Raw genomic sequence first — 12,005 nt, forward strand, 5'->3', positions numbered from 1 at the left:
TAGCGATACGTCATACAATCGGACAGATTAGAATAAAATCATCATCATTTTGCATGTAAGGAAGGAACCACAATTTTTTTTTTAGTTTTCTTTTCAACACGCTTATAATATAATAAAGCTTCACTTGTAATTATGTATTAAAGAAAATCAAATCTTTGAATCTCAATTTCTTCCCGGTCTTCGATTAGGATGAAATTTTGCACACTCTCTAAATTCTGATGACAATATCTGACTAGGTAAGAAATCATTACAAATCCAACATGGCGGGCTCCCCTATTACTTGTAACTACGAGTATGTAAGTAAGAAAATCATAGAATCTTAATTTGACCCACTTCCCGGTCTTCGATTAAGATGAAATTTTGCACACCCTCTGAGTTCTGATGTCAATACATGATTAGCTAAGAAGCGTCATTACAAATCCAATATGGCGGTCTCCCTAAGATGGCGGACTGGCTGTTTCAAATCCACCCCCATGATATGGATATTAAATGAAAGGGCCTGCTGTCAGGAATACGAAAAAATAGTCACGTGACTTAAATCCAATATTTGTAATTTTTAGTGCGTACTAAAAGCGTGTTTTTCGGTTTCTTAAACTATTTAAAGTTATTACATTTTATACTTATGGTCATGATCATAAACTAAGGTTTAACCATTGCTAATTATGTAAAGGGACGTTTTAAAAGCAAGCGCGTTTTTTTAATTTACCAAAAGGAATATACCTTAACCGATTTTCATAAATTATAGAAAATCTCGCTGCCACTAGAGAGACGAATTCTATATAAAAAACGAGTATCTATGTTCTATATCGATGCCTATTTCTACATCACTAGTCGATAGTTTGCGCCCTGGATGCATAAGTAAAGCAGTTGCAATTATGTTTAATAACTTTAGAAACTATAGATGACCTGTGTCGCAGGAGTGGTTTACCTACATTTTCAAAGCTTCGATTTAATACCATCTGCCAACTAGAACCTGTTTTGTTGCTTTCTTTTTTTTATTCTTTACAAGTTAGCCCTTGACTACAATTTCACCTGATGTTAAGTGATGATGCAATCTAAGATGGGAGCGGGCTAACTTGTTAGGAGTAGGAAGAAAATCCATACCCCTTTTGGTTTCTACACGACATCGTACCGGAAAGCTAAATGGTTTCATGCACAAAACTTTCAACTTATATTTTCTACCAGCGGACTCCCGTTACTTCTGTACGTGTGAAATTCAGTTAGTTTTAACATAAATTTTTCCAACCATAGATTTTTTTGGATAAAAGTAACCTATATGTTGCTCAATAACATCGTCTGTTTTAGTGAAAGTCCCATCAAAATCAGTCCAGCCATTCCAAAGATTAGTCCGGATAAACAGATAGCCAGACAGAAAAAATAATTGAAGTTTTTTCGTTTTAGTGTCACGAAAATATCGAGTCTCCTCTCAGAATGAGAGGGGTTAGAACAATTGTCCACCACGCTGGCCCAATGCGGAATATCAGACTTCACACAGGTTTCCTCACGTTTTTCCTTCACCGTTTGAAACACGTGATATTTAATTTCTTAAATTGCACACAACTGAAAAGTTAGAGATTCATGCCCCGGACCGGATTCGAACCCACACCCTCCGGGATCGGAGGCAGAGGTCTTATCCACTGAGCTATTACGGCATCGCAATATACACACGTACCTATATTTTTACATACTGCGAGTTCCAATGCGTGTTGGCTGGTGAGCCAATGTTCTGTACTAAGCCCAATTGCCGTTTTAACCTATATTTGTATGAAAAATATTGCGTTATCACCTTGTAAAGTCGTAATATACACCCTGTACAGTTCGTGTGAAAATAAAACAACAACCTATTTAAAATTAAATATTTTTATTATACAGTTAAACACAGAATATAATAGTAAACACTGGTTCCATTTTTTCACTTACAAATTCATCTTCTAATAATAATAGTTAGACCATTCTGAAAATTCACCTTAAATACAAAATTTATTTAAGTACATCAAAAACTATGAGTTTAAATGTTACAGGCATTACCGGCAGGCCTAGGCAATGTATGGAATACAAGCGGACGCCCGCGACTTCGTCTGCGTAGAATTTAGTTTTTCACAAATCCCTCGGGAACCATGGATGAAAAGTAGCTTTGTGGTAATCGAGACTTCATCTCTACTAGGACTCGGGAATCCATGGTTTTTTTTTCGGGATAAAAAGTAACCTATGTCTTAATCCAGAGTAAAATTTATTTCCATTACAAATTTTAGCCAAATCGCTTCAGTAGTAGCGGCATTCATCATCATCATCATCATATCAGCCGATGGACGTCCACTGCAGGACATAGGCCTTTTGTAGGGACTTCCAAACATCACGATACTGAGCCGCCTGCATCCAGCGAATCCCTGCGACTCGCTTGATGTCGTCCACCTGGTGGGGGGGTCGGCCAACACTGCGCTTACTAGTGCGGGGTCGCCATTCGAGCACTTTGGGACCCCAACGTCCATCGGCTCTTCAAACTATGTGCCCCGCCCATTGCCACTTCAGCTTCGCAACTCGTTGAGCTATGTCGTAGACTGGTTCTTCTGCAGATCTCCTCATTTCTGATTCGATCACGCAGAGATACTCCTAACATAGCTCGTTCCATCGCCCGCTGTGTGACTCTGAGCCTTCTTATGAGGCCCATAGTTAACGACCAAGTCTCGGAACCATAGGTCATCACTGGCAACACGCACTGTTCGAAGACTTTTGTCTTCAGGCACTGAGGAATTTCGGACGAAAAGATGTCGCGAAGCTTCCCGAATGCAGCCCATCCGAGTTGGATTCGACGGTTCACCTCTTTCTCGAAATTGGACCTACCTAACTGGATCATATGTCCTAGGTATATGTATTCGTCTACAATTTCGAGTGCAGCGTTCTCAACTATAACTGGGTGGAGCGATACATGAGCACGCGGCATTAATAAGCAACAAACATCCAAACAAACATACATCCATACAAACTTTCGCTTTCATTATATTAGTAGGATTAAAAATGATGGTATACATACATTACTTAGGTATTATATGAACGCAGGGATTGTATAGATCACCTACTGATCCACCGGCAATGTGTAAAATAAATAGATATTGATATCATTAGCATAGAAAATTCATAAAAGAATTTGTTTATGTAATAGGCTAGTTGATACTTCACTAATTAGCCTAATTCATTAAAGATCATCTTAAAAGCTAGTATGTAACCTTATGTTTTATTTGATATGGCATTTAGAATTTCGTTCACTCACTTCAGTAATTTTCAGTCAGAATTCGCTTAATTATATGCCCTAGAGAATTACCTGATTGCCATTCTATATTCGATCCAAATTATATAAATAACCTTAGTGTCTTAAACAAACACACCAGATACAGTATTGATAAGTGTCAGATTTACTAAACGTAAGTATTGACACTCGTATTTAATAGTTCAGGATCCGGGTAACATTATTATAATCGAATACAAGCTAATTTAGGGTAGGGGTGTGGGTAAGGTAGGGGTAGGATAGAGGTAGGATAGGGGTAGGGTAGGCTACTCTACACAAGTGCACATAAGTCAAATATAATATAATAAGTCATAAGTCAAACCGGATCCGGAATAGTTCAGGATCCGGGTAACATTATTATAATCGAATACAAGCTAATTTAGGGTAGGGGTAGAGTAGAAAAGGTTTATTGTAAGTATGGTTAGGTCCGATGACAAATTGGCAAGCTACAACCGTCTCGTGCGCGTGTTGGTTGAGAGTGAGGTCATTTCACGGTCGAGTGAATGACGCTGCTGTATTTGCAACCCCTTGGCCTTTTGAATAGCAATGACAATGTTTGAGGGAATTAGCAGACTTTTGGGAAGGCGCGAACACAAGCCATGTACACCTTGGGTTACATTATTGGAGTTTCAGGAAGGATCCCTAATTTTTTGAAAATAAAATATAGCCTATAGCCTTCCTCGATAAATGCGCTAGTTATCACTGAAAGTATTTTTCAAATCGGACCAGTAGTTCCTGAGATTAGCGCGTTCAATCAAACAAACAAACAAACAAACTCTTCCGCTTTATAATATATTATTATAATAGAATAATAGATAATAGATAAGTCATAAGTCAAACCGGATCCGCTAGTCTATAAATAAATATTTTTAATAGTATCTTACTTATGGCGGTACAAATTAAAAATAAATAGTAAAAATCAAAGGAATACAATTTAACTTACTAGGGTGATTTGAGTTATTATATAATACTCTTAGTAGGTTAGTGAAATAATTTAGTTGTACATATTAATTATTAACACAGACATGCAATAAGTTAATTTGTTATACACACAAAAGCGATCGAATGTCATCAATGTAAACAATCGTAAATTTCACAAAATATATTTATTGAACTACAAACATTACTTCATAAAATCGCTTACAAAATTACAATATAGTTAACTTACAAATATAAAATTTTAGCAATTCTTTTTTTTTATATATAATCAAAAAGTTTAGGTATTACAATTGATGTCCCGTATTTGTTCTAATACTAAATTCGTCGGATTTTAGTCGGATGCAATCTTAATGACGTCTCCTATTTTTTTTTATTCTTTACAAGCCCTTGACTGGTAACTGATGATGCAATCTAAGATGAAAGCGGGCTAATTTGTTAGGATGAAAATCCACAATTCTTTCGGTTTCTACACGACATCGCAACAGACCGCTAAATGGCTTGGCGGTACGTCTTTGCCGAGGTGGTAATTTGCCACGGCCGAAGCCTCCCACCAGCCAGACCTGGACCAATCAACAAAACCTTAATCGCCCAGCCGGGGATCGAACCCAGGACCTCCGTCTTGTAAAATCACCGCGCTTACTACTGCGCCACGGAGGCCGTCAAAAATAAGGTTCGGGTAGTCCTTCGCGTAGGTCATACAAAAGCAAGACGCCTGAGGCGACTTCAGGTGGATAGGAAGCGGGCGCGTGGTGACCTGCCACCGCGCCCCGACTTTACCGTAGATACCTAAAATCTTGTATCGCGCAGATTAACGCTCGATGTTCGTAAACATCAAAAAAATTGCATCCAACTACAGTTGAAATTACATATTGATGCAATTCCAACTGTTTCAAACTGTATTACAATACTAATTCACAGAGGCGGGCAAGACATATTAAGTCAGATAACACTTAAGTCAGCTGATAAAGATTCAGACCTAGATACAGTGAAAAAATCAAACTTTTTAAGATAATAGAAATAATATAAAGAAACTGTTGTAAAAAAACGTATATTTCGACACTCTAAAAGGAATCAATCTAAAGCGAATTTTTTGTTGACCTAGAGCTATAAAATTTGGCAATTAAACTCGTCATACTACAAGTATCGAACAATCTGAAAACTTTTAATTAATGAATGTGTTATTTAAAGTACGTTAAGAAGTAACTACGACTTTGTAAGGAAATCCTCAGTGGGCGTATTAAATTTTTTTATTTTATTAATAAAACAATAATTATTTTTCGTGCTTCATAGAGAACGTGGGATATAACTTGCCGACGTTCAATGTTGACTTGCCCCACCGCTATGAATTTAAATAACAATTAAGGAGTAATTACAAAAAATCAGCTCAATTGAACTTTTTTTTAATAATAATTAATGACAACACCATATTACATGATGAAATCTTTTCATTCATCATATGAATAGTTATGTGTCAAGACCAAAAGTACTTAATAGATAATAAGGTCAGCGACCTACATTTTTAGCCGTGACGTCATGGCCACGCGATTAAAGACTATTAATATGAAATATAAAATACAAGATACAGTTGGCAAATAGATATGTACTTTGTACGTATTTATATCTAATAATAAGTAAGTACTAGTGTTCGGGATTGCAAAACATTTTTAGGTGTTCAGCACACATTAAATAAAAAATAAAAATAAAGCAAATTCAGATCTCAATACAAATGCTAGTCGGAATGCATTGCTTATTAAAAGCAACTCAGCATTACAGTAGAACCACTAACAGCGTGAATATGATTAGTTGGCGCAGTAGGAGGTTTTATTAAACTGCGATTAAATTAAACTACCTTGTAACATAAACCCTAGAGCGTCATAGAGAGCAACGAATATAACAGACAAAGGGCAAGCAACAGCCAGACCTTCGTCATTTTATAACATATGAAAGTTTGTCAGCTACCGTAAATACGTTAGCCAATTATGGTTCGAGTTAAAAAGATACCATGCAGAACCTCGAATATTTAATTATAAAGTGTTTTTTTTAATGTTACTCGGCATTATGTGAGAAATTACATTCTCATTAGGCAGATACGTGGCTTCATGGCAACTCTTCGCTAAAAAGCTTTAAAGTTTTATATTAAATAGTGTTTTTTGAAGTGTTGCCATCAACCTGAGTGACTGCCGTCTGAGGGATAAAATTTCTCATATTATGCTGAGAAAAACTAAAAATATACACTTTACAGTGATAAGTATAAAGTAGGGTGGTTGGCGGTCCAAAACTCCATAGTTGACTTTGGTATTCACCTATGGTAGGGGCATGAGCTGACTAACTTACAGCATTTATAAAATGACGAAGGTCTGGTTGTTGCTGGCTCTCAGCCTACAAAATATGAATAGATATAAAAAAAAATTCGTAAATAATAATCAAATTATCTAAATATACGCATGTGCATCAGTTACAATTATTTTGCCTCTCTTATTTAGTGGACATGCTTTAGATTCACAACGGTATCTGCATTATAGTTATATACGATTCAAATCATGAGCCAGTACATCGTTTTACATCGATTTTTCATTTTTGCGATCATCTATCATGATTATTTCAACTAAACAATTTCAACGACATTTTTTCCCATATAGTGGAAGTGATTTTTTAATATTAATTTAACAATGCATTAGTTAACATTATTTAGTTAAATAACGTTACTACTTGCTACTACTAATATTATGCTGATACACTTTAGGTAAAATCACCATAATTATTTGATTTCGTTAAAAAACCGACGTTAGATGATCACAAAAACGACAAATCGTCGAATAAAGATATAATAGTTAAAGCTTTGAAACGTTCACTGATACACATACAGGCAGATTATTATTAGTTTAAATTTTTAAAAAAATATTGAACACTATAGCGCATCACTATAAACGTTTCCCAACACTATTAACCGCGGCGCCCGCGCGCCGCGCATAGGCATAGTTAGTCGTCCACAACGTTGAATAGCGAACGGACGCGCTCCTATCGAGTGCGCTATTTACGTGATCTATGTAACAACCCCAGTTATTTTATTTGTAAACCATTAGTACTTGAATAAAGTGTATGAATAGTGTACGTGTTTGACAATAGTAGTCCCTATAACACTATATTAATCAATAATTAACCATTATTTGTTTGCCAATGAGAATAATAATTGAAGTGCACACTAATGATTGAGCCTAGCTAAGAAATATTAATACAACAATGCGTGCCTCAATAGCTCAACGGTAAGAGCGGTTGGACTCATCACCAAGAGATGACGGTTCGATCCCCGCTCCGTTGGTCTATTGTCGTACCCACTCCTAGCACAGTCTTTCCCGACTAGTTGGAGGGAAATGGGAATTTTGTTCATATTATAAAAGATATGGCAATATTCTGTATAAAAAATGATAGTAACATATTAGTGGATCTACTGTGTCTACTGCTATAGACTAAAAGGGACAATGATATTAATCTAAACATAATCTTAATAGGTAAATTCGCAGGTTGAATATAAATGTCTACTAAATCGACGTTAGATAAGTATGTATCAATAGATTTACATTATAAACGATTGTTATGAGAGCTTTCGCAATAATCAATGACATATAGGCAAATATCCTGAAATCGTACATGGATATGCTATGTGTAAGACTTACTCGAGTTTTAGTTTCGGCAAATGGCCCTATAGGAAATAGATTGGTATAGACACATAGGTGGGTTTATGGCGCCAAAATTTTTTTTATTATAAAGTATTATAATAAAAAAAATTTGTATGACACATATGAACAGAAATTGGATGAAATTTTTAAATACGTCTTTCTTAGACGTGCCCAATCGTAGGACATGAACTTATGCTAATAGGAATACTTTTTATTATTATTATTATTGAAATGAACATGAATATAAAGTTAACATACAGACATAAATTTAAATTTTATCTTAACCATGCAGCCAGACATAAGAATAGTCAGTAAATCTTTTTGTATGCCTCACAACAGCACAAACTTTAAACCAATTATAGATTTGACAATACCTAAGTCAAAAAGAATTACACAAAAATGTCAAATGTTTTTTTTTAAATTACACATATCAATTTTTTTTTTATAAATAAAGATCTTTGGTCGGGCGCGTTTCGGCCAGCAGAAATTGGCGCCAAATTTTACATACACAAAGCACATTTTCAAAACTTACACAAAAAACATTTTCAAAACAAAAATAAATTAATAGATTTTTAATGCATTATATTATCCATCCTTGACTAATTTTGCAGAAGTTAGGTTCATAAATTGTCAACCACATATAGTTGAATTTCTACATTTTTTTTCCTATGGCTATCTAAAACAAGCAAGCCTGGTACGCGACTAAATTATATTTAAAAAAAAGACAAGATATTCCATACTTTTCAATTTATCTGCGACAATCGTAATCCATTACTCACTTTCAGCTTCACTGATGCGATTTTTAATGAATAACGAGTAAAGTTACAGTATAAGGAATTCCCAATCATGTATTCAAAGAAACTCTCCTTGTGAAATTTAGAGAGTATTAAATCATGAAAAAACTAACACTATATAACACTAAATTTCAATTTTTCGTTTAGTTTACTTTTTAATAGTTTTAGTTGATACAATTAATAAGCTAAGTCCACTTTGCGATCATTGTTTAATCGGCTGATTGAATTGAAGTGATGGTTAAAAATCATATTAAGTCATTTTTGTTTTGATACATCATACAATATAATAAACTGTAGCACCATTCATAAGTGAAACAAGTATAATTAGCAAGTTACCAATACAAAAAATAATGTTTTAGGAATAAAGCCGTGGAATCACTGGGGATCGATGATAGATATCTGAGCGAAGCCAGTGAAAGTTTTGTTGTCGAACTGCTCGTTGGGACCAGACGAGTTCTGAAAGAACAAGTTATTATACCAATACTATTCAAAGTCAACATTATCAACCCATATTCAGCTCACTGCTGAGCTCGAGTCTCCTCTCAGAGTGAAAGTTAGGCCAATAGTCCACCACGCCCAGTGTAGATTGGCAGACTTCACACACGAAGGGAATTAAGAAAATACTGTGGTATGCAGGTTTCCTCTCGATGTTTTTCCTTCACCATTTGTGACGATACTGAATTATCATCTTCATCATCATCATCATCATCATCATCATCATCATCATCATCATCATCGTCATCATCGTCATCATCATCATCATCATCATCATCATCATCATCATCATCATCATCATTATCAGCTGATGGACGTCCACTGCAGGACATAGGCCTTTTGTAGGGTCTTCCAAACCTCACTATCCTCAGCCGCCTGCATCCAGCGAATCCCTGCACCTCGTTTGATGTCGTTGAAGCGTCGCTTATACATTACAGAGTTTGGCGGGAAAGTCATAAGGAATCACATGTAGCCCTCGTTTTATTTTCATTAATTTGCTAAATTTTACATTGTACATGTTTAAACTAAACTGTGGGCCTTATTAGAAGGCTCAAAGTCACTCAGCGGGCGATGGAGCGAGATATGCTCGGAGTTTCTCTGCGTGATCGAATCAGAAATGAGGAGATCCGCAGACAGACAAGTCGCGAAGCTGAAGTGGAAATGGGCAGGCCACATAGTTCGAAGAGCCCAAGGTGCTGGAATGGCGCCCCCGCACCGGAAAACTCAGTGTCGGTCGACTCCCCACCAGGTGGACCGAAGACATCAAGCGGGTTGCAGCTGGCGTAGGAGTAGTTTTTTTTTTTGCGAATCCATAACGAACTAAAAAGAAGAAGATGTTACAATCTTACCAGGTGGAAGGTTACGGTCTTCGCAGGGGTGGGGTTGTAAGCTTCCAGCAGCTTTTCAAGGTTGATAGAGATAGGCTCCAAGTCTACCGGATCCACGAGACCAGCGACGACTAACTCTTCGGCGATGCCCTCGGCAGTATCCTTGCCAAATATGTACTCGAAACGAATGTCGTTTAATTCCTTCCATGCGTTCCTGCAAATAATAAGACATCTTAATATATATAAATCTCGTGTCACAATGTTTGTCCTCAATGGACTCCTAAACCACTTAACCGATTATAATAAAATTCGCACACCATGTGCAGTTCGATCCAACTTGAGAGATAGGATACTTTAAATCTCAAATTATAGTCGCAATTTTAATTTATTGCTAATTATTATTTGTCTCTATATATATACAACGTGTCCCAAAATTCAACGATAAGCGGGCGCCAAAAGATTGACCTGCTCATGAGCACTTAAGGAAAAATAATAAAAAAAATATACCTAAATTTTTTTTTTAGTTACAAAATAAATTTTAAAATTCTTTGAAAATTTACACCTTGTATGATATTTTGAACTACCGCAGCTACAATTTCTTAAATATGCTTAAGATTTTTTTTGTATCGGAACCTAAGTAGTACTACTATTCACCACAACTCTTAAAAACACCACAATGCCCGCAGTTTTTACACAAAAAAAAATCAAAATATTTTTTTTTCCTCAAATTTTTAAAGATTTTTACTTTCAGTCTACTTTGACTCATGGTCTTGCAAAAAAAAGTATGAACACCGCTATGGCAAGTTATTTTCAAAGTTGACGCAACTAATCAAGATTTCAAAATAGTATAATACCCTAGGATAACTAGTCACAAAAAAAAATATGCGTACCATTTGTAAACAAGAACCAAATTTCTTAATTGTTCTTGTTGTTAGTAATAAATTTTACTATGTTCCAAAAATGTGTTTGTTATTTTAATTACACAACATTAAAGTAAATGTTCGAATTGTTTTCCACCGGCATTAATACAGGCACGACATCGCCTTAAAAACGACCGTTTTATTTTTCGCGCATATCTTCTAGCATTGATATGTGCCGCAGCCTGAGTGATTTTTTGCCGAAGCTCGTCCAATGTCGTAATCGGTTTTGCGTAGATCCTGTCTTTGAGACAACCCCAATAAAAGAAATCCAGGGGGTTTAGGTCGGGTGATCGGGGTGGCCATAGGATAGGACCAAGTCGCCCGATCCAACGCCCCGGATACTCGTGGTCTAGGTATTGTCTCACAGGACGAGCGTAGTGAGCTGGGCAACCATCATTTTGATACCACATATTTTGAAGGTCGCTTAGGGGGACGTCTTCTAGTAATTCTTGCAAATCATTTTGTAAAAAGTTCAAATAACTGTCCCCATCTAAGTTTCCTTGTAATTCAAAAGGCCCAATCACTTTTCCATTTAAAATGCCCGTCCATAAGTTGACCTTAAATTGATATTGGGATTTGTCTTCTCTCATCAGGTGCGGATTCTCATTGCTCCAGCTGTGTAGGTTGTGAAGATTTAAATAGCCATCTTTCTTGCAGGTTGTTTCATCCGACCATAGTACTTTATCCAAGAACTGAGGATCTTCCCGATGCTTTTGAAGCATCACTCGGCAAAATGCGATCCGCAGTGGATAGTCCCGTGATAGTAACGTTTGTACACGTCTGTAATGATATGGGTGTAGCCGATGACGTTTTAGTATTCGATGTGCTGAACTTTTTGGGATTCCCGTAGCTGCTTCTATGGCACGCACTGAGGTAGTTGAATCAATGTTTATTTCATTGAGAACTTCTTCATCGCATTCCGATCTAGGTCTTCCAGCGTTTCTTCTAGCTGACGGCAAACGACCCTCCGAAAACGCTTGATGCACATTCATAAATACCCGATAATCTGGATATCTTTGAGCGTTTGGGTACCTTTCTCGATACAATCTGCTAGCAGCGTTAGCATTGCA

At 36.4% G+C, this 12,005-nt stretch overlaps 1 protein-coding gene across 4 annotated transcripts in view; it reads right to left on the reverse strand.

Annotated features, from left to right (window-relative positions):
* Positions 1-4,370: 4,370 nt before the first annotated feature.
* Positions 4,371-12,005, reverse strand: part of LOC112046335 (STE20/SPS1-related proline-alanine-rich protein kinase) — a 40,531-nt gene continuing 32,896 nt past the window's right edge. For all 4 annotated transcript variants that reach the window (XM_024082952.2, XM_024082955.2, XM_052890532.1 and 1 more), the window contains 2 exons: positions 10,037-10,229; positions 4,371-9,149 (listed from right to left, as the gene is read on the reverse strand). In XM_024082952.2, the coding sequence (XP_023938720.1) occupies positions 9,069-9,149; positions 10,037-10,229 (274 nt within the window). In that variant the 3' untranslated portion in view covers positions 4,371-9,068. The remainder of the gene's footprint in view (positions 9,150-10,036; positions 10,230-12,005) is intronic.

The sequence above is a fragment of the Bicyclus anynana genome, chromosome Z (assembly GCF_947172395.1).
Source record: "Bicyclus anynana chromosome Z, ilBicAnyn1.1, whole genome shotgun sequence".
Lineage (NCBI taxonomy): Eukaryota > Metazoa > Arthropoda > Insecta > Lepidoptera > Nymphalidae > Bicyclus > Bicyclus anynana.